This window comes from Fusarium oxysporum, chromosome IV (assembly GCF_013085055.1).
Source record: "Fusarium oxysporum Fo47 chromosome IV, complete sequence".
Taxonomy (NCBI): Eukaryota; Fungi; Ascomycota; class Sordariomycetes; order Hypocreales; family Nectriaceae; genus Fusarium; species Fusarium oxysporum.
The window spans coordinates 2,867,259-2,889,737 of NC_072843.1; the positions used below are offsets into that span (position 1 = coordinate 2,867,259).

At 48.9% G+C, this 22,479-nt stretch overlaps 6 protein-coding genes across 6 annotated transcripts; 4 read left to right on the plus strand and 2 right to left on the minus strand.

Moving 5' to 3' along the window:
* Positions 1 to 3,195: 3,195 nt before the first annotated feature.
* On the plus strand, positions 3,196 to 8,111 carry FOBCDRAFT_221292 (uncharacterized protein). Its single transcript, XM_031178794.3, has 2 exons — positions 3,196 to 7,038; positions 7,089 to 8,111. Exons 1-2 carry the CDS (start codon positions 3,638 to 3,640, stop codon positions 7,783 to 7,785), a joined length of 4,098 nt encoding a protein of 1,365 aa, XP_031044681.2. The 5' UTR covers positions 3,196 to 3,637; the 3' UTR covers positions 7,786 to 8,111.
* A 1,625-nt stretch (positions 8,112 to 9,736) lies between these two features.
* FOBCDRAFT_30741 (DHS-like NAD/FAD-binding domain-containing protein) lies at positions 9,737 to 11,676 on the plus strand. The gene is made up of 2 exons (XM_031178793.3): positions 9,737 to 10,144; positions 10,242 to 11,676. Exons 1-2 carry the CDS (start codon positions 9,904 to 9,906, stop codon positions 11,462 to 11,464), a joined length of 1,464 nt encoding a protein of 487 aa, XP_031044680.2. The 5' UTR covers positions 9,737 to 9,903; the 3' UTR covers positions 11,465 to 11,676.
* Positions 11,677 to 12,209: 533 nt separating this feature from the next.
* On the minus strand, positions 12,210 to 15,512 carry FOBCDRAFT_259849 (kinase-like domain-containing protein). The gene is made up of 3 exons (XM_059611250.1): positions 14,698 to 15,512; positions 13,813 to 14,650; positions 12,210 to 13,765 (listed from the first exon to the last, which is right to left on the minus strand). The coding sequence occupies exons 1-3, from the start codon at positions 15,298 to 15,300 to the stop codon at positions 12,444 to 12,446; spliced, it is 2,763 nt and encodes a 920-aa protein (XP_059464697.1). The 5' UTR covers positions 15,301 to 15,512; the 3' UTR covers positions 12,210 to 12,443.
* A 239-nt stretch (positions 15,513 to 15,751) lies between these two features.
* On the plus strand, positions 15,752 to 17,378 carry FOBCDRAFT_318479 (aminotransferase). Its single transcript, XM_031178789.3, has 2 exons — positions 15,752 to 16,246; positions 16,300 to 17,378. The coding sequence occupies exons 1-2, from the start codon at positions 16,030 to 16,032 to the stop codon at positions 17,307 to 17,309; spliced, it is 1,227 nt and encodes a 408-aa protein (XP_031044676.3). The 5' UTR covers positions 15,752 to 16,029; the 3' UTR covers positions 17,310 to 17,378.
* Positions 17,379 to 17,403: 25 nt separating this feature from the next.
* On the minus strand, positions 17,404 to 18,163 carry FOBCDRAFT_221300 (ESSS subunit of NADH:ubiquinone oxidoreductase-domain-containing protein). Its single transcript, XM_031178787.3, has 2 exons — positions 17,795 to 18,163; positions 17,404 to 17,684 (listed from the first exon to the last, which is right to left on the minus strand). The coding sequence occupies exons 1-2, from the start codon at positions 18,052 to 18,054 to the stop codon at positions 17,594 to 17,596; spliced, it is 351 nt and encodes a 116-aa protein (XP_031044674.1). The 5' UTR covers positions 18,055 to 18,163; the 3' UTR covers positions 17,404 to 17,593.
* An 878-nt stretch (positions 18,164 to 19,041) lies between these two features.
* On the plus strand, positions 19,042 to 22,445 carry FOBCDRAFT_272814 (uncharacterized protein; the record flags this gene model as incomplete). The annotated part of the gene is made up of 7 exons (XM_059611473.1): positions 19,042 to 20,064; positions 20,114 to 20,444; positions 20,496 to 21,364; positions 21,410 to 21,638; positions 21,682 to 22,061; positions 22,113 to 22,330; positions 22,376 to 22,445. The coding sequence occupies 7 exons, from the start codon at positions 19,042 to 19,044 to the stop codon at positions 22,443 to 22,445; spliced, it is 3,120 nt and encodes a 1,039-aa protein (XP_059464698.1).
* Between the last annotated feature and the right edge of the window lie 34 nt (positions 22,446 to 22,479).

Genomic DNA, 22,479 nt, shown 5'->3' on the forward strand with positions numbered 1-22,479 from the left:
GACTTTGTAATACAAATGGCTAGGGAGACTACATCACATGTGATGTCAAAAGCACTGCCTCCTGGATCATACGTGATAGTAGCTGGAGGGTAGTTGTTGGGGTTGAGCCGCCACTTGGCTCGCCAGGCATATGCTTTGCACAATACTATTCGGCCAACTAAGTACCTGGTAGGGTAGCGAAGCTATAGACACTACCGAGTGGTTAACCGGCCGAGTCATTTCACTAAGAGTAAAGTCACGGCGAACACCAGGCCGAAAGTAAGAAGGCAAGGAAGATACCGGGAGACCACTCTATACTTGTGTACATGCATCGCGTGTTCGCAAACAATGGCTCTTATTGGAATTAGCCGATGAGGCTGAGTAATGCCACCAGACGTAATGAGAGCCATTCATTATATGGTTACGATATACTTCACCTGTTGACTAACATTTAAATCAGCCCAGGATTTTTAAACTCGGTTCAGCTTGGCTTGGCTTGGCTCGGCTTGGCTAGATGGCTTAAGACCCTTGCTGCATAAGCTGCCAGACGAAAGATTTCTGGGCAAAGATCTAAAGTGTAATTTGATTGGCTGAACAATTCAAGATTCGTTTCCTAAATGAGACGTGAACAACTCTTTTTCAACGACAATTAATCATCGTTGAATTTGAGACAAAATACTGTTTTTGAGGTGATTTCTGGTAACGAACGCTTTCAGCGACAGTAGCGGCGCTTCATGACTCATTTTGCACCCATTTTGAGTATTTCGATCTGCTCTATTCAACATGATCTGGACACAAGCCCCAACAGCCTGGCCATTGGTTAGATATGTGGCTGTGCAGTGCCACCCGCCACATTCAAGTTTTCATTATACTTAAGAAGGCCTCCGGCTGCCCGTATAGCATTGCAGAGTTCCTACATATCAAAACTTTGTATGATGGGCCAGTCTCCAATAATTATTCCGACCTTGATGAAAAGAGTGGCCTCGGCCATGCCAAGCCTCGTGTTTAAGGGATCAAAACCTCCATTTGTTCATGATCGACATGTGACACGCGACGGGCATAAAAAGGAGATACGAGAGGTCTCTTTCGGCATAGTAATGCCAAGCCTGACATGTCAAGATGCCAATGCCTTGATCTCCCTTACCAGAGAAATCAAGGTTCTTCGCGATAAATGTGTTTTTCAAGTGTGACGGGTTGTCATCGAGGAGACGCAGTTGGCTCATTTCATATCAAAGTTGCCTGCCCAGCCAATCTCGCTTCTTTCCCGTTAGTGACATGAAGGACAAGGCTCCAAATATCAGAAAACGAAGCTTGACCCGAGCAGTGGGGTCTCAAGAACGTTACGATTGGATGGTTAATAAATAGCGTTATGGGGTTTACAGCTCCTCGATCCAAGGTTACTTGGACAGGATCAAATCCGAGCTCTAATCCTAGTGTAACAAACTAAACATCCCCTGGTACAGTACGACTTTGAAGAGGACTATTGTTTCTCAACATTGAGAGGGCTATGATCCACACCCCTGGTCAAGTTATCGCGGTGTTCGAAAAAACTAACGCTCCCATGACATGCTGTCAGAATCCTCAAGTTGCTGAATGTGTGACTCTCTTCTAAGCCGGAATGCACGGTTGAGCAATCTAAGAAAATAAGCTCATCAGCCGTGTGACTACGCAAGAGCCCGCAGCTAAGGGACAAGGATAGAGAGGATCCAATTTACAACGAAATTGCCCATAGGACTTTATGTAGTCCGACCCGGACTCGATTCCTATATGCTTCTCTCAGCCGTAGACGTCCGTCTCACCAGGGAAGTTGCTTGATTAAGAAGACATTTTTGAATGTGAAAAGACGGGGGGTTCAAGCACGACTTCATGGATTAGCCGCAGTGACATCCATATTCATGCCTGGGCTCTTAATAGGGGCGAAAACTGGACCAAGACAGGATCCACGGCTAGTCAGAATAGTATCGCGTCGTCATGTCGACCACTGTCTCGCCCATACCAGTGTGTAGTATACCTAGGATTTTCCGGCATTTACGTTGAACTGGGGCTTATTCAAGCTATTGTTCTTGCTCATCTCGCTACCAGCCACGATGCGCAGTGACTCGTGAGACGTCATTTGCCTGTTGGTACAAACGAAAACAGATTTACGGATACAAATCTCAGAGATAATGTTCGTTTGCCCGACTATAGGTGCAGATGCACTGAGTCAGGAATGGTAACTAACATCACGGCGTTAAACATGCTATGAAACCCTCCCTGGAAATACCGACTTAGTCAACGTTTGACCACCAATCACTGTAATTCGTGCTTCTCCCGATGTAAAAAACTGTTTCAAAAAGCGTGTGGGCTTGGCGCCAAGTCGTGCCATTGACGACTCAGGACAAGGCAGTCCAGGAACGCTACAGGCCGATAGATGCTAGAGTCTTGGCTCTCCCCAGAGCTTCTAGACGTTGCCAAGACGGGATCATCATGCGCGAGTGCGAGTGCGTGTGCACTGTGGCGACATGGGGATGATGAGCTGCTTCACAATCTGTTGAGCGCGACAAACGAAGCTGAATGAACGTCACCAAATCGATCTTCTTCATCTCATCATGGACCCGTGACTCTGAGACTCAGAGTTTGAGTTATGTTGAAGCTAGTATGTGCAACACAGCCCCCCTCTCCAAGCGCCAAAGGCGTTAAGGGTGCGAGGCCGCCGAGGAAAGGTCCATCACGAGAGAAGTGCCCTGGCCGTGGAGTCGACGGAATTGACTGTACAGAAAGATGAGGCATGAGCGAGCCAGATATGGATAAGGCGATCTTTTGTTAAGCCGTAGGATCTATGGTTGAAGTAAAGTTGAAGTAAGAGTGAGCCAGCAATAGAGCTTGCTACCACCTTATGGTTGAAATTGATCGGGAATATAGCACAGTGCAAGTACGTCCTTGTACACATAGCAGGAACCTGTCTCCGCGTGTGGAAATTCTTTCACTCGTCCATTGTATTGCTCAAAGTCTCTAGGTGCAATCAATGCCTAAGATCTGGCTCCAGGAGTTGTGAATACTACTCTGTCCCAAGGTAGAAAGTCTTCCGTTCGTTCGGCGCCTGCCCGGTCCTTGCACCGACCGACGGACGGGACCTCAATACCCTCCAGGTACGTAACTCTCTACACACACACCCGTAGTGATATTCGCTAACCAATCAGCAACAGTCGACGCTTTGCACTGCCTCAATTTGAAGACTGGACCAGAGAGAAGCAAGCTCGGTCGAGGCGAAAAACATTGGATGCCCATCCATTGCCCTCCACTTGATGCATTTCTCCTCAATTCAATCTTCAGCTTAACCTTTTCTTTTGGTTGTTTAATAAGTCGAGGATAAGTTGGCCATGATTAAGTTCTCGGGGGCTTATTCTACAGATACCTTAAATCATTCCACTTCTTTCTGCCCTTGAGGCTTCTTCTTAATACCAGTTTCCTTTACTTCCATCTAAACAACATCGCCCCATGCGCTCCTGGCTCCACGCCCTCATCTTCCCTTGAAGCTCCCTTTTGCTCAACATAATACACTAACTTACCTCACTACCGACAACACTTTTGCCGCTGCATAGCCTCAAATCTGGTTCGCTGTCAATTCTCCGGCCTCCAACTCTAGGCTGTCGCTCATCGCGGCACTGCCCGACCCAGTATGGCTGATCACGATGACCATCCGCCCATGAGGCGTCGCGCGTACGTGACTGAGGCAGAGGCTCAAGGGGCCTCCAGTGATTCAAACCCTTATCAACTGGTGAATGCTGATCAACATCCCAGCCCGACCATCACCATTGATACCACCGCTGTCAACCCTAATATTTCTACCGAACCGCCCCAAGAGTCACATCCTTCCAACATGCAAGACGATGCAGTTAGTCCTACAACAATAGCCGACCCTGTATCGACCAGCGGCATGTCGCAACGACCTTCGAGACCCGAATTGGACACATCCATGGCCTTTGAGAATCGAGACAGCAGACCAACAAGTCCCCACAATGTCTCGAGCCCAGTAACATCAAGATCAGGCGAACGCGGTGTTGGATTCCTATCTGTGCCTATGAACCACCGATCGCGACAAAACTCAGTCGACTCTGACGACATGTCTCGATCCGTTTCTTCACAAGGCGATACTACTGTTGTGGCGTCCAACTCGACACAGACAGATACGCTGAAAGGCTCCGAATACGACCACAAGAAGATTACCAACGATGAGAGCGCTTTGAAACCAGATACAGGCACAGAGCAAGATTTCGAGGTGGAAAACAACCCCTTTGCCTTTACACCTGGCCAGATGAACAAAATGTTCAACCCCAAGAGTCTTTCGGCTTTTTATATGTTAGGTGGCATTGATGGTATCGAGAAGGGTTTAAGATCTGATCGAAAGGCCGGATTGAGTATGGATGAGAAGAGCCTGACCGGCAAGATCTCATTTGAGGATGCAACATCTAAGAAGCAGATGCCCCGCGAAGATCATCCTGCAGCGCAAACAGGCGATAGTTTTGCCGACCGATTACGTGTTTTCAAGGACAACAGGTTACCGGAGAAGAAAGGCAAGAGCCTTTTGGAGCTTATGTGGATTACTTATAACGACAAGGTTTTGATTCTGCTATCAATCGCTGCGGTAGTCAGTCTCGCAGTTGGCCTGTATCAAAGCTTTGGCCAAAAGCATGAGGAGGGCGAGCCCAAGGTTGAGTGGGTCGAAGGCGTTGCGATTATTGTCGCCATCGCCATCGTCGTCATTGTCGGTTCTTTGAACGATTACCAAAAGGAACGCCAATTCACGAAACTGAACAAAAAGAAACAGGACCGTCTGGTCAAGGTGATTCGATCAGGAAAGACAATAGAACTCTCTGTCTTTGACGTCTTAGCCGGTGATGTGATTCACATTGAGCCGGGTGACTTGGTACCGGTCGACGGAGTTCTGATCGAGGGCTTCAATGTCAAATGTGACGAATCTCAGGCCACTGGCGAATCAGACATTATTCGAAAACAGGCTTCTGAGGTTGTCTATAACGCCATCGAGAACCATGACGACCTCAAGAAGTTGGATCCTTTCATCCAATCTGGCGCTCGCATCATGGAAGGTGTTGGCACTTATATGGCTACCTCAGTTGGTGTTTACTCTTCATACGGCAAAACTCTCATGTCATTGAACGAGGATCCTGAGATGACTCCCCTACAGGCGAAGCTGAATGTTATCGCTACCTACATCGCTAAGCTCGGTAGTGCTGCTGGTCTTGCGCTCTTCATTGCTCTGTTTATCAAGTTCCTGGCTGGGCTACCGGCTTCTGATGATACACCCGCTGAAAAAGGACAGCAATTCCTCAACATCTTCATTGTTGTCGTTACTATTATTGTGGTTGCTGTCCCCGAAGGATTACCCCTTGCTGTTACCCTGGCCTTGGCTTTTGCGACAACCCGAATGCTTCGGGATGCCAACCTTGTGCGACACCTCAAGGCATGTGAGGTCATGGGAAATGCCTCTACCATTTGCTCTGACAAGACCGGCACTTTGACCCAAAACAAGATGCAGGTTGTGTCAGGAACTATTGGAACAAGTCTCCGTTTTGGTGGCTCATCCTCTGGAGATGCCAGCGGTGCCTCTACCCCAGTGGACACTAGTGGTGATATTGGCATTTCCGAGTTTGCCAAGATGCTCAGCAAACCTGTGAAGGACCTTCTGCTCAAGTCTATTGCACTCAACTCTACCGCTTTCGAAGGCGAGGTAGACGGAGAAAAGACCTTCATTGGTTCCAAGACTGAGACTGCCCTACTCATTCTCGCCAAGTCTCATCTTGGCATGGGTCCCGTGAGTGAGGAGCGTGAGAACGCCAAGGTTTTGCAGCTCATTCCTTTCGACTCTGGCCGCAAGTGCATGGGTATCGTTACTCAGGGCCCCAACGGTAGTGCACGTCTCTACATCAAGGGCGCCTCCGAAATCATCCTCTCCAAGTGTACTCAAGTACTTGGTGACCCAGCCAACGACGACTCCCTTGCTCCTATGTCCGATGATAATGTCAGCACTGTTCAGCAGCTCATCGAGAGCTATGCGAGAAGGTCACTCCGAACCATCGGCATTTGCTACAAGGACTTCCCCTCATGGCCACCCAAGAATGCCGGCCGTGTCGATGGCGGTAACGAAGTTGTCTTTGATGATCTTTTCTCGGACATGGCCTTTATTGGCGTCGTCGGTATCCAAGATCCTCTTCGGGAAGGTGTCCCAGAAGCTGTCAAGCTCTGCCAGCAGGCTGGTGTTGTCGTTCGCATGGTTACCGGTGACAACAAAATCACCGCTGAGGCCATTGCAAAGGAGTGCGGCATCATTCAGCCTAACTCTATTGTTATGGAGGGACCTGAATTCCGCAACCTTTCTAAGCTGGAGCAAGAGGAGATCATTCCCCGCCTGCATGTTTTGGCACGATCATCCCCCGAAGACAAGCGTATCCTGGTGAAGAGACTCAAGGACAAGAACGAGACAGTTGCTGTTACTGGTGACGGTACCAATGACGCCCCTGCTCTCAAGATGGCCGATGTCGGCTTCTCCATGGGTATCTCTGGTACTGAGGTCGCCAAGGAAGCTTCAGCCATTATTTTGATGGATGATAACTTCACCAGCATTGTCAAAGCTCTGAAATGGGGACGTGCAGTCAATGATGCAGTCAAGCGATTCCTTCAATTCCAGCTCACCGTCAACATCACTGCGGTTATCCTCACATTTGTTACAGCTGTCTCTAATAACGAAGAGTCATCTGTGCTGACCGCCGTGCAGCTGCTCTGGGTCAACCTCATCATGGATACACTTGCTGCCCTCGCCCTCGCCACCGATCCTCCCCACGACAGTGTTCTGGACCGAAAGCCCGAGCCCAAGGGATCCAGTATTATATCTGTCACTATGTGGAAGATGATCCTCGGTCAATCTATCTACCAACTCGTTATTACCTTCGTCCTCTACTACCAGGGCCCAATTGTGCCAATAGAGCCGAAACCGAGCGCCGAGGAAATCAAGACACTGGTTTTCAATACGTTTGTCTGGATGCAGATTTTCAACCAATGGAAGTAAGTGCCGCCTCTTGTAACGCAAATTGAATTTTTCCTAACGTATACAGTAACCGTCGTCTGGATAACAAGTTCAACATTTTCGAAGGCCTTACCAAGAACTGGTTCTTTATTGGTATCAGCGCTATCATGTGTGGTGGTCAGATCCTGATCATTTTCGTTGGCGGCGAAGCTTTCCAGATTGCTAAGAAGAAGCAGAGTGGCGAGCTCTGGGCCATGGCCATCGTTCTTGGCTTCCTCTCTATTCCTGTCGGCGTCATCATTCGCCTTATCCCTGACCATTTCCTTGAGGCTTTGATTCCCGAGTTCCTTAAGCAGCGTGCGAAGAAAGTGCCTGGTCTTACGGTGTCCGACGAGGAGATGAGCATGTACCCCGAGCCATTGGCGGATGTCCGCGACGAGCTCAACTTCCTTCGGCGCATGAAGGGTGGACGGTTGAACAACCTCAAGTTTGCAATCCAGCACCCTAAGGAGGCGGTTGAGATGGTCAGGTCTAGAAGCCCTTCTCATTCTCGATCCAACTCTCTCAACGCACCGCAAACGCCAATCCAGGAGAATCCGTTTGAAGGGTCGCCGATTGGGACACCCAACTCAGGCAGGAGGCCTAGATCCACGAGGTCACGGTCTAATTCTGCACTGGGAGCTCCTACGGTGATGGCAGGTATCGTGGCAGCAGGTGTAGCGGCGGGCTGGCAACCAAAGATGCGGCCAGACAATGACGGAGATCACAGTGACTCACCAAGGTAGTTGCTGTAGTGCGGATTGACTTGACATTGAGTGCGTGCGAGGTATTTTTTATTCTAGTATTGCTTTGGGTACCGATAGAACTGGTTAGCATGGAATCGACATGAGAAGAGTTTGAGCGATTGAACAACAATAAAAGGTCTCTGCAAAAATAAAATGACAGCTGGATTGAGCGAGTGAATGGAAAGAAAGCCAAGGTATCATAATATAACTAAGATTTACTAGACGGCAGGATCTACCTAAATGTGGCGGGAACTAATATGGTGGATGATTCAGTAGGTGGTCATAGATTCAAGACTAATTAACAAGAAGAATTGCCTCTGCTCCAAGCTGACAGGATTGTAATATGTATTATGAGTACTCGGAAGACAAAGATATAATAGGATTGTACCAAGGACGCCAACACTCAGTAGCAAAGCCTATGTTTATTCAAATACAGTGCTGTTTGTACGGCATCAACAAAAGGCGCCTAGTCAAGTTGAAGGTTCAGTTGGTGGGTGGTTGATAGGCAATATTGTAGCCGGCCAATCAGCGAGAATGGTGACAACCTGGCATGCCATGTCATGCATGATGAACAGCCAGACAGTTCCGATACGTATACGATAAAAGAGAGGAGATGATTTGACTTGAGCAGAGTAGTCTGACATAAGATCCAGGGCAGGATAGAAATATCTTGGTATAAAAACGTTTCAGTAGAGAAAGCAAGTTGTCACTCTAGTATAAGGCCGTACTACATTGGCAGCTGGCAAGCGGTCTGGAGGAGGAGAGGAACTTGAACAAGTTAAGCCAGCCACAAGGAAAAGTCAAAATGCGAAGGGGATACGTTAAGCTGGATGAATACTTGGCAGTGGTTTTTGCCCAGATGCTCTCTGCCACATGATGCGACATGTGTGTGAGAGGAGGAGGAGAAGGGGAGATGGCGGGGAACAGAAGAGACGAGAAATACTGAGCAGAGTTCCTAATAGACCGTCAGTTGCTCGGGGTGTTTCTCGAGTTGCTTGCTTGTCAATAAATGCCTATGGTGTGCAGACTTGGTGTCTCGAGTACCCAAGTCGATTTATCACTTCTCCCCTCTGCTGCTGTTTTGTACTGTAATTAATCACGTACCCCTGCACTCCAGTGCTCGCCATCATTACATTCCAACCACCGTATCTGAGAGTCTTTTTTCTCTCTCTTCCTCCTTTTCCTCAACTTTTGTTCTTCTTCTTTCCTATCTATCTATCTATCTATCTATCTATATGCAACCTGTTTCTTTTATCGCATTCTCTCTGAGAATCAGCTTCTACCTCGGGGTCCTTGTCCCTTAACCAAGCTTTGTTGGACAAACGAGAAAGGCAATAAAGTGAGAAAGGAAAGGCGATATTACATCGAATCAGATCACTCATACGTATTTGGTCTGGCTTGATCACGATATCGTGCCTCGATATCTTTCTACTAAGAACAAGGCAGAGACTTGTCAAAGATTCTCTCACTTTCTTTCCTTATCTATCTTGCCTTTCCTCACTTTTAGTTGCCTTGTTCAACTAGAACAGACTCATCCTCATACATCGTCACTCATCTTCCTTTCCTCCCATTGCACGGAACTCGCACAACCAAACGAAACCCACTTTCGGCAGATCAGCTTCTTCACTATCGCTCTCACTCAAGCTGAAACGATTCTCTCTTCACTACCACCCCCTCGACAACTCAACCATAAAATTCCCATTCTCAGTCAAGCCTTTGGCTCTAGGCTTCTCGTACAGAATTCTGCGCATTTTCTCATCGAGTCTACCAAGGCACTAGGCTAGGTATCCTTTTTTTTTCTTTTTTTCACAAGGTACCTGCAGTTACCTTACTTTTGGTAGTATCCAGAAGCCAAGCCAAGCCAACCAGACCGTCTGCGTGGTTCGGTTCTCGATCTGGGGTTAATAATAGATGCCACCCTCGTCTTTCTGACCCGCTTTCTTCCTTTCCCTTCCCTTTTACCTTTACATTTGCATCTACAACACATTTCCATAGGAGATCAAACCAGCCTCTGACCTTTCAACACTGTCAAACGTTGGCAAACCCCTAATATTCCCTTCTCCTCACTTCACTTCGTTTCTCTTCCCTTTCCCTCTACAAAGTCTCATATTCTCTACCATGCACACGAAAAAAGGCAACGGGAGAACTGTTGCTCTCTCCAAGCGAAAGGCTCAACCAAATGCTCTCGACAAGTTGGGTGATAACCCAACAGAAGACGAGATCAAGACTGCAGAGGCCAACGTTGCACTCGCTGAACTTGAGGAGAGGGTTGCCGATGTTAGAGAATCGTGGGAGACAGACTCTTTGTTTGAAGATGCTTTCGATGAGTTGAACGCAGATAATACGGTGGCCATTAATGGTGAGTTTGTCTAGCCATGCCCTATCCTATCCTGAGATCGCCCGAATCTATGCACTCTACTCCAAGATTGCTAACCATATTCTCCGAAAAAAAAAAGACCCCAAAGTGTGCACACCTGAAGAAGCTAGCAGACTTCGTCGGGAGCTCCGAGAATATGGTCCAACAGTCTTTTGTCAACGCACCGTTGATGCTGGTCACTATACCGCCAGAAAGCTCCTCAGCGCCTTTGGCATCCGTCCTCCGCCCTTCCTGGAGGGTCAGCCTGATGATGCGTATTTCAGTTTATTGTCGCTCGCTATTACGCGTGAACTGTCAAAACGCGCCAAGCTTCTGCGTCACAACACGGTTGATGATGCCGTTGACCTGATCACTAAGAGCAATAACATCATTCTCATCACTGGTGCTGGTATCTCTACATCGCTGGGCATTCCCGATTTCCGTTCCAAGGGAACTGGTCTGTACTCCAAGTTGGAGCACCTTGGTCTTAGTGACCCCCAAGAGGTTTTCGACATTGGTGTCTTCCGACAAGATCCCACCATTTTCTACTCGGTGGCCAAAGACATTTTGCCGAGCACGGACCGATATACACCCACTCATAAGTTCATTGCCATGCTCCATGAGAAGGGCAAGCTCTTGACCAACTACTCTCAGAACATCGACAACCTCGAAGTCAAGGCCGGTGTTCCCAAGGACAAGCTCATCCAATGCCACGGCTCCTTCGGAACCGCCACATGTGTTCAGTGCGGTTATAAATGCCCGGGAGAGGCCATCTTCCCCGAGATCAAGGCTGACAAGATCCCTCGATGCCCACGCTGCGTCCAGACTCTGCGCACTACTGGCGGTGCGCCTAAGCGTAAGCGGTCTGCAGGCACAGAGAAGAAGCGAAGACGGTGGAGCGCCGATAGTTCCGACGAGTCCGAGTATGACATCCCCAGTGCTGGTGTCATGAAGCCCGATATCACCTTCTTCGGCGAGGCTCTTCCCGATGAGTTCTCTCGACGACTCACCGAGCACGATCGCGACAAGGTAGATCTCGTCATCGTTATCGGCACTTCTCTCAAGGTTACGCCTGTATCTGAGATCGTGTCCTGGCTCCCCGCCCATATTCCTCAGATCTACGTATCTCGCCAGGCTGTTAATCACATCAATTTTGACATCGATCTCCTAGGCGATTGCGATGTTGTTGTCTCTGAACTATGTCGCCGTCTGCGCTGGCCAATGGTGCATGACATGGTTCCCAAGAATCAAAAGGTCGAAGTCCGTACTGAGCCTGGCTATAAGAGTCGCCACGTTTTCGAGGAGCAGAAGACCAAGAAGTGAGAGCCACTGATCGAAATGTTTCTCTCATAATTTCGAAGGAGGATGTGAAGACACTGCATTTGTGCGTTTTTATAAGATTTTACATTCTGTGCTGCAAGCGGATGGCATGGCGTCTCGAGGATCGGATACAATGCCAACAAAAAATGGATGGACATGGACGGAGTAAGGGTGTTTACGGGACTGACCGTCTGTTGTCTTCAATTTTTTTTAATTGTTTTTTTTTATATGTCAGAGTTTGACCGTTTTTCAACCAATTTCCCTCTTCACTTAGACATGCGTTTCTCATCCCTGCGCCTGTCTCGATCCCTTTTCTGACGACATTTACGTATAAAAGACAAACTCGCGGGCTTCGATATCTTGGAGCAGGACTAATTTACTGACACCCCAAACGAGATTTTGGGGTGAGGAAAAGCGTTTGGTGGGGATGGTAGATCGAGTGAGAGACAGTGGCGGAGAAGATACAGGGCAAAGTCGCTATGTGTTAGAACTCACGTATATACATCGTAATACAGAAATTGAAGATTCACGAACAAACTGCTATTCGGATGGTCTACCTGTACCTTAAATCCAAAAGGTCCATTTGGCAACATCGATTCCCTTGGTGCTACAACTATGTGATCAGGAGCGGCATTTCGCACCAGGCAACTGACTACCTATGTTCCGAAGCTCAACATCTTCGCTTACTAGGAACATCGCAAATGAGTCCAGACGGCCTCTCAGCATTTCTTCACGACACAGAAGTTTAGTCAAACAGATGTGTTTTTAATCACTTCTAAGAATCATCATAACAACTCGCCTATAGTAATAGTATGTGCTGTTTCTATCCCAATAGTAGTCTTGCCATGTCACTGAGTGACCTTGTGGCTGTGGCTATCCCCATGCCACACTAGTCAATCATCCGTGATTGTACTACAAAGCCAAATCTATATCCAGCCGTGTACTAAATGCTGTCTTACAAATGCTGTCATAAATTTCAAGCCTAAATCAGACTCTCATATTTATCCAATCCCGACTTTTGCCCCGTGTTGTTCTGCGTTGTGTTCTGCGTTGCGTTACTCATCGAACTCATGCCACTCCAGTTTGTTGGCGGTGGGGACATTGTGAACGAAGACGGCGTAGTAGATGTGTTGCCTGGTGGTGGTGGAAGTGTAAACGACGGTTGCCGTGATGTTGAGTTGAGAGACATGTTTGCCATCGAGGAGCCCATGTTGCCGGTAGACGCACTAGTACCGAACCCAGAGGAGCTTCCCCATGGGCTTGGTGTAGCCTTGGCAGCAGCAGACCAGTTGATAGATGACCCGGATGTCGAAGCAGTCAAAGGTTGCTGTGGAGCCAGCGGTTGTTGTTGAAGTTGAGTTGGAGGTTGGAAGGGTTGGCTCGGTGTGGGCTGTAGTGGTTGACTGAACTGAGTAGATGACGGTGTGAGAGCCTCGAAACGGCCGAGATCCGGTGTTACGGTTCTGAAGGACGGAGCCTTTTGAGCTGGAGGTTTTAATGCAGGGTTATTCGTAGGTGGAGGAGGTGTCGACCATGAGAATGTAGGCGCGGGCGTACTCGATTTCGACTTGGCTGGGTCGTCCCAACTGGGGGTTGCTGTGCTCGACCTAGGACTACCCATGCGTCCCTTGACGAGATTCTCGAAATCGTCTTCTGTAGCTCCATTGTTCTGGTCAAAGGTTGTACCGGTAACACCACCAAATGCCATAAAATCTTCGCTAGGAGCAGCAGCGCCGTTGGAAGGGCCGCCAAGTTCTTGAAGTTTTCTTGTCTGCTCATCCTCAACTCTTCGAGACAAACTCTTGATAAGCTCCATGAAACCCTGGAACTGCTTCAAGTTGAGCAGTGGACCTAAACTCATGCTCCAGAGAATGGGCAGGATTTCCATCGCTACAAATTCAGCATCAGCTACTGAGCCCACGACCCGTAGTACGTTCAGGGCTGCCATCATAACGGCGGGTTCCTTCGTCTTGATCACTCTGATGAGTGGGACAATCTTTTCCTGCATAGTGTATTTGTCCAAGGCACTTGAAGACGACGTCTTCTTGTTTTCCAAGCCATTGAGCCCGTCGTCTTCGCCGTTGTCGTTTGTTCCGCCACAAAGTATTACAAAGGCTCGCAGTCCGCGGACTTTAATAGCAAGACTGTTCGTCTTACTGAAAACAGCGGCAATGACCGGGAACAGTTCATTCTTTATCGTGCTAAAATCGAGCACCGGTAGTACGACAGGCAGACTGCGAAGAGCAGCATCAACAATCGAGTGTGTTGGGCACTCAATTGCTGCCATTATGACCGGGAGCATGTCTGAGGAAATTAGCACCATGTCGATCAGCTCTTCTGATTAAACTTACCGTCTTTGAATTCCTTCCCAGAGCAGTTGCTGGAAATGGATGAGATATGCTCAAGAACAACCATAAGACCAGCGTCCCTGGCTGGATCTTTCTCTTGTGTCTGCTTGGCGTTGACCACAAAGATTTCTCTCAATGCTGGACGGACCTTCTCACTGAACGCCCTCTTGGCAGATGGTAGAAGATCGAGGATCTTGAAGACGTTTTGCAAAATGAGTGAAAGAAGATCTCGATCTTTGAGCTCCTCTATCAATGCCGGTAGAATCTTCTTCTCCATCACAGACTTGGGGAACGAGGGCAACACCTTGTTAAGCCCCCGCATAAAAGAAGCCTTTTCATTTGCAGTCTTGGCGGGGAATGAATCAAGGAATCGAATCGTCGACACAAGAATGTTATCGAAATACTCGCTCTGCTGAAACTCGCGCGCCGTCATTCGCTGAGCAGGCCGTCTTGTGATGAGTCGAGGCAGAACATCATGCGAAAGTTCTCTAGGAAGGGGCCGTGATGAAAGATAGTTATTACTGGCAGATGGAACGCTGGAAGATGAAGAAAATAGTCGCTTGTATGTAGACAAACTGCCGTGGCATTCTAGAGGAGACCTGTGGGGTGAGTTGTATAGGGCGACTGACATGAGTCCAAGGGAGAACATGTCTGCAGAAGAGTTGAGGTTGTTATCGACGACAAAGTCGGGTGAAGAATAATCGAGGTTGAGTTGCACTGCCTTTGGTAGTCGGGGGTCCATATTGAGGACTTCATACAAGTTGATTCCTTGGATAGATGTTGGTTTGTCAGACCCCTCAGGGGGGCTAGCAAATGCTAGTCCACTAATCTTCCAATCGGACTGTGATATGTTAGTCGAGTTCTCATGATTGGCTTTGGAGGGCATGCCTTTGCGTTGATGAGAACTGCGTCTGGAGTAAGGTTGCCATGGACGATACCAGCATTCTCATGTAAGAACTCGAGAGCTTTGCTGACTTGGAGCAGTCCCTTTTGAATCTCCAACTCATCAATCTCGAGCTCTCTTCGTCTCTTTGTCCCATCTGCATCCTCCGTCACGTATCGACTCGATCTTCCACCGGGGCCTCCAGCTCGTTCCTGTTCGTCTTTCTCCTGCAGTAGACTGGACAGCGAAGCTGTAACAGACTCTGTCACGAACTGTAAACCTCCACCTCTTGTCTCCTCCACCGGCTCCACTAACTCGAGAATGTTGGGATGCCTGAGCTTCGCAAGACTCGACGCTTCCTTCTTTAATCGCTCGACAACTTCCTCAACCGTCTTCTTGAACGAGGCCGCACCAGAGCGGCCCAACGAGCTGCCATGGCTGTCTAATGATTTCCGGTCAAAGACAAAGACACTGTATGGCTTGCCGGTAGACTTCTTCTTCGCATCGAATATCTTCCAAGGACCAGCCGTCGAAGTCGGTGCTGAAGAGATGGAGTAGTTGCCTGTGATGTTGGTGGCAGAGATGGACTTAAAGGCCGAGGAGAACATGGTGGCAGCTCTCCATGGATCGCAAACGTTAGGTCGAACTTAAAAGGGGTCGCAGGTGCTGCGCTTAGCCGCCGCTGTTGTTGGAGGCTCACAATGCGAGATTCTTTGGTGACGATGAATAATACAAGGGTTGACGATCGCTTCGCTTAGGCCGCAATAGGATTGGGAATGGAAATGACGTTGGTCGCGATGCGCATTCTCCATGTGTAGGGGTAGCCTCGCGTTGACAAATAACCTACGTATCCTTACCACCAGGGAGCCAAGCCTAGCTTCCCCACGATAAGCTGATAACGCCTGGGCAGCTCCAGCTGCTGAATGTCAGATCAGCCCCCCCTCCCCTCCCCCATTGAACCCCTGTATCACTAACCTGATAGGGCGTCGAGAGCTGCGTTCACGGAACTTTCAGTGACTTTTCCAGGCGACTCATCTACGGCCCAATGCGGTTGTGAACGCCTGGAGGCGGCTGTCCCTGTAAAGTACCTCGGGCTCACTTTGCAGCGAGCCTATTGAGTCGGTCAATTTGCAATCGATTTCTATCATCAACCTCCGATACAACTCCGACCATAGACAATTGCCCCTAGTACTTAAGTTAATATCCCACCTAGTCTCGACACCGAAGGTTATTGCTCCCCATCTTTAAAACTTTACCCTTTTGTTCTTCAGTTTGTGTTGAATATATAATTTCGCCAATTCAACTTTTTACCGTCAATTGACTTCACAAACGCATCAATGATGAGACCGTTGCTTGTCCGCTCCGCTTTACGGAGCGCTCGCATGTCGAGCCTGAGACCGCTATGCCATGCGCAACGATTCAGCATCAAGGCTGAGGCTGCCTCTACCATCAAGCCTCTGGGCTTGGATGCATCAAAACTCAGCATCGAGAAGACGGGGAAGCCCAAGGGCCTCAGCAAGCCCGAGGATCTCGTCTTTGGAAGGGAATTCACAGGTAAACGAACCCCCCACCAAATGCGCCCTGCACAAAAGCTAAAACTTTGCCAGACCACATGCTTGCGATCGAATGGAATCAAGACGAAGGATGGTTGGAGCCCAAGATCACACCCTACCAGAACCTCTCACTCGACCCCGCGACATGTGTCTTTCACTATGCCTTCGAGTGTTTTGAGGGTATGAAGGCGTACAAGGACAAGGACGGCAAAGTGCGACTCTTCCGACCTGACAAGAACATGGCGCGACTCAACAAGTCTGCCGCCCGTATTGCGCTCCCGACCTTTGAGCCCCAGGCCCTCACCGAGCTCATCTCCAAGCTCGCTCAGCTCGACTCCCGCTTTATCCCTGATAAGCGGGGATACTCCCTCTACCTCCGTCCCACCATGATCGGAACTCAAAAGACACTCGGTGTCGGACCTCCCGGATCTGCTCTTCTCTACGTCATTGCCTCGCCCGTCGGTCCTTATTATCCTACTGGCTTCAAGGCTGTCTCGCTCGAGGCCACTGACTACGCTGTTCGTGCCTGGCCCGGTGGTGTTGGTGACAAGAAGCTGGGCGCCAACTATGCGCCCTGTATCGTTCCCCAGCTCCAGGCCGCCAGCCGTGGCTTCCAGCAGAACCTCTGGCTGTTTGGTGAGGAGGAGTACGTTACTGAGGTCGGCACAATGAACATGTTTGTTGCTCTCAAGAACAAGGAGACTGGCCAGAAGGAGCTTGTGACAGCTCCCCTTGACGGAACTATCCTCGAGGGAGTCACTCGTGACTCTGTGCTCGCTCTCGCTCGGGAGCGTCTTGAACCTGAGGGCTGGAAAATCAGTGAGCGCAAGTACACGATGAAGGAGCTTGCTGAGGCCGCTGATGAGGGTCGTCTTCTCGAGGCCTTTGGTGCTGGAACTGCAGCTATTGTCAGCCCTGTCCGTTCCATCTCATGGAAGGGTAAGCTCGTTGACTGCGGTCTTTCTGAGCTCGAAGAGTCTGGCGAGATCGCTCTCAAGATGAAGGAATGGATCGAGGCCATTCAGTATGGTGATGAGGAGCATGAATGGAGCTACACTATTTAGAGTGGTTGTGTATATGGCGTTATATAGCGGCTGGGAATAGATAGATCGGAATCAAAATAATTACGCTCACGCTCAGGTTTACGAGAACATCATCTGCTTTGCCACAATTGCTTGTTAAGGCTCACAATCAGCGATACTAGCAAAGGTCAGAGGTTATGTCACAGTCCCGATTAGACGGACAGTAATACCTCAAGACCAAAACCTCTAGCAATACCATTCTTCAAATGCAAAATAACATGTACAATTGACCGGATTTCCCCCTGTCAGTATGTCGTAACCTCCGCTTAGTTCTTCTTGTCCTGCTTGGATGGGTCGGGCAGGATTCCCTCCTCCTCTAACCTCCTTCGTGCTTCCTCAAGGGCCCAGGTAGAGACACTGTATAGCCGTTAGTAGACGTCCCGCATCAGTTCTCGGCCAGAATTTCGCTATTGGCAAGACTGAATCCGTCCAATGCGATGTGTATCCTCCGAGTGCAAATCACTCACGTAGTATCGGGCTTGAAGGCGAGCGCAACGGCGGTGGCGGCAAGGCTGCCGAGAAGAATATAGGTAGGCCACTCCCAGCCCTCGGGCTCGGGCTTCTCACCAGGCTTGACACCCCAGAGCCAGCCGGTAGGAGGATCGAATTGGTGCTCGCCGCCGCCTCCTTGTCGTCGGGCGGACACGGAGAAACCTCTGGAGGAGAGGGGTTGTCGAATGCAGCGTGCGGCGCGCAGGGGCGCGACAGCAGCGCGGATAAATGTCATGTTTTACCGTATCGTCGAGATCTCGAGGGGGATTCGATTCGGCGATGAGATGGCGTGGGGGAGGTCAATGGCTGAGTGACGTTGTTGGGCGTGATGCTGGTTGTTTGATCTGAACGAATGCGTACCTAGGGAATTGCTCAACTTCGATTTGATAGGTTCACGTGACCCGGTAGTCATAGCACCCCTGTTGGGCTAGTCACTCTGTATATCCTTACCCAATCCCATTCAAGCGGATAGAAGGAGGAATGAGATATTGAGCATAATCAATTATTATTGTTCATAAGTCGAGTTTGGCTGTATCACTGGTGCATAGTTGGTTTGAGATTATCTTTGTCTGAGGGTTTGAGTTCCGCAGGTGCTGCAGTACCAGAACATTGGCCCTACCTAAAACCTCAACTCAATTGAACTACATGATGCAATCATTCATGACAATCTCAACTCGATGAAGCGGTGGCTAATAATACATCTTTCACAATCTCTACTTATACTTCAAAAATGCTCCTTTCACTAAAACCCTTGCTTCTCAAGTCGACCCCAGTCTTGGCAATAGTGATGCACGGCCTTGTCGATGCCCAAAAAACATGATCTATTCGAGACCCAATAGTTGGATCCTGCATCATTCTTTGGGATTCTGTGGTTCCCCTTTTGGACTCATCTCATCTAGAGTCGGTCTTTTTTTTTGCATTTCTCTTGCAAGCGTATTCATTCTAAAGCAATACTTTCTACTTTCCTATAAGTGAGTTTGCGAAGAGCAGTAATTGATGACGAAATAGTCCTTTGAAGAATACCGCAACGAACATACAGTACAACCACGAAATTTGCTTATGGTCTCAGCTCATTAGCTTCGATTACCTTTAATTCTCCAGTACATAATTCAATTCGAGTCTCCTATGTTCGAGGGCGACACAATAGGTGGTATCGTCAACACAGTTTGGTTCTCTTACATACCATCATTACTGTATCAGTCCACTAATAACTTTCACCAAAATGGAGCGTGGCCGTCAACGGACTCGAATCACGGGACCTCCTCAAAATGCAACTCAAACAGCTGCCGAGTCATCTGCGGATGATAGTCCAAGTCTAAGCCCTACCGGGTTAGACGTGAGATTCACCTTAGACCATCAACCTAGAGGGCGCTCTACTTCGCCTGCTCAAGCCTATCTCGCGAGGCCAAGCGTGGACTCCCGAAGGAGCTCATCGGTCATGAGCATAATGCAGATTGATCAGATTATCTCCGATGATCGAATGAACATGGAGACGTATGGGGTCTCCGAGATACGCGATGGCTTCTTTGACGCTCTCTTCTTAAAGCCGGACCCGGTGAATCCAGATGAGGTTGCTGAACGGTCCAAAGCTGCTCTGCCTAAGGAATTCGAGAAGGGTCATCCGTTATCAGCAAAACACTTTCTCCCAAGGCAGCTCCATGAGCTCAAATCAGTGACACGCAAAGTTGCTACCACTAGAGCTGGCATCAAGCTTCTAAAGTCGTTTCTTGCCTTTTTCATCGCTTATATCTTGTGTCTGATACAACCGGTCCACGACTGGCTAGGTTATAATGACTACATCATGGTGGTGTCTACCATAATAAACCATCCAGGTCGCAATTTTGGTTCTCAAGTTGATGGCACAGTAGGCACTATCATTGGTACTGCTGCCGGCCTTGCCTGGGGCTATGTTGGCATTTTGATTTCAACATCAACGAGTGATGCTTTAAAGGCGTCTGGTTGGATTATTGTTGTCGTTTCCGCTGTGTTCTTTGCGGGCATTGCATTCATACGTTCATTCTTTATCCGCCTATACCAGACTGTTCTATGTGCAGGCATAGCCCTTGCGTTTACAACACTGGCCCAGACTAATGGTAATGCTTTCACCTGGCACAAGTCACTGCAATACGGAATTCCTTGGCTGTTAGGTCAAGCAATTGCACTGGCGGTAAACTGTCTTGTCTTCCCTGATGCCGGCAACCGCCTGCTGGCGGCCGCCTTTCATAAATCATTCAATACTATGCAGGTGGGCTATGTTCACATGTTTCTCTTTTATCGTCATACTAACTGTCCAGGAATCTCTTGTTATCCCTAGGCCTAGAGATACAGGACTCAGGAGGCGTCTTGCCAAAACATTCATGGACATGTCACTTGCTTATCGAGATATGAGAATCGATATCACCATCACTCGCTTCCGTCCAAATGACGTGCGAGAGCTCCGTAATTCAGTGCAAGGCGTGGTTAGGGCCCTTCTCTCTATGAACACGGATACGGAACTTTTCGAGGACTGGTCCGACACTCTTGAGATCACTGTTGCAGATGACGCGGGAAGTGAATCCGAGGTCGAAGATTCTGGCCGTAAGGTGGCTCGGGCTCTGTCGGGTCCTACTAGGGAGGTCATCGATTGTATGTCAGAAGGTTTGAAGACATGCCATGCTGCACTCATGGACCTGACAGGCTGGCGAAAGCACTTTGGCCCTTCTGCTGACGTTTCGTCTGACCTCGTTCCTGTCCAATTGCGCATGCAAAACAGCCTTGCAGTCTTCGATACTGCGGAAGATCATCTCCTGAGATCGAACGACAGGCCCGAAACGTATGCCGATCATGGACAGGCTGTTGAATTCCTCGTATTCGCGAGACATGTCCGCGAAACGGCAGGGACTGTTGTCAACCTCATGGCCATAGTTCAGGATATGCATACCAGCTCTAAAAGGATACGCGTCAACCTTCCTGCGTACCCTTTCGGGAAAGCTCTATACAGAACAAACGCACAGGTTAGACACGATCGTGGGGGCGTTACGGCTGGTATGTATCGAGCGACATTTGCGGAGATCGCAAAACTCATAGAAACGACAAGATCAACTGAGAAGCATCATCCTCGTGAGAACTACGAGGCGGTCACAGAACCAGAAGACTGCACAGTGGTCGAGTCGATCATCCATGGCAGCCCTGCGTCGCATAAAGATAGGCTGGGTTATAAGTTATGGAAGCTCATGCGCCGTGGCCAGGGGTTTGAAACCAAGTATGCAATAAAGGTTGTCATTCTCCTTTCTGCTCTATCTCTTCCTTGTTGTTTTGAAAGCACCTTTAGCTGGAGGACGCCTTATGATGCATGGTGGGCTGTCGCTATGGGATGGATCATGATCCACCCTCGCATAGGGGGCAACATTCAGGACTTTTTTACTCGTGCTTTTGCCGCCATTCTTGGTGCTGCGTGGAGTGGTGCGGCACATGCAACGGGCGGCGGGAATCCATATGTCCTGGCAGTCTTTGCTGCTATATACATGATTCCCATGATATACCGCTTTACTCAGAGCACTCACCCGGTACGTTTAATCTCGAACTCCAAGGCATTGCTAACTTTTGTGAAGCGATCTGGTCTTGTCGGCTGTCTGTCTTTCGCCGTAATATCTCTCACGTTGCGAGACGACAGTTCTGGAACTTCCGTTACACTACAGGGTGTTTATAAGGGCTTGGTATTTCTTATCGGTACCATAGCACCCATCATTGTGAATTGGATACTTTGGCCCTTCATCGCTCGACACGAACTACGGATCGCACTATCATCAATGATTTTATACATGAGTATAATGTACAGAAGTAAGTCTGTGTATCTTTTCTCTGAGACTCTGCTGATCGTCAGATGTTGTTGCAAACTATGTTTACTTCGACGAGGGTAAAGATCCGACCCCTGAGACTATCAGACGTTCTGAGATGCTCGAAAGTCGGATGCGTGAAGGTTTTGTCAGAATCCGACAACTCCTTGTCATGTCACGTCATGAAATTCGTCTTCGAGGCCCTTTTGACCCAATCCCTTACTCGTGTCTCGCTGCCTCATGTGAGCGATTCTTCGAGTATCTCATTTCTGTTCGACAGTCCGCCCTCTTTTACAACCCAAATTACATCCGAGACAATCCCGTGGCTGCTGAGAAGCTGCATAGCTACCGGCGTGATGCAGTGGCCGCTATCCTCGGGAACTTGTACATCCTCGCCGTAGCATTGCGATCTGAGCGCAAAGTTCCTGTAAGTATGAAGCTCGCGTATGATGACAACTCGGGCTAACAAACCGCGAAGCGCTATCTACCAAGTGCTGCTGCAGCAAGAAAGAAGCTCCTTCATAGAACCGCCGAAGTGGCCAGAGAAATGGAAGAAGACACCGAAGGCTATGAGCTTGAGCGACAGAAAACGTGGAGTGATATATATAGCTACTCATACAATGCGAGTCTTACTGGCTGTGTGGCCCAGCTGGAAGAGTTGGAGCGGTTCACAAAGCTCATAGTAGGAGAAAAGAAGTGAGTCATTATCCACATTCACAGGGTCACTGTTAACAAGAGCAGGTTCGAGCGCCCCGCAAAACGCATAGAAGACGATGATGAAGATACTGATGTATCGCCTGAGCGGCTTTGATTGATCCTATATTGATCTTATCCTATCCATGCAA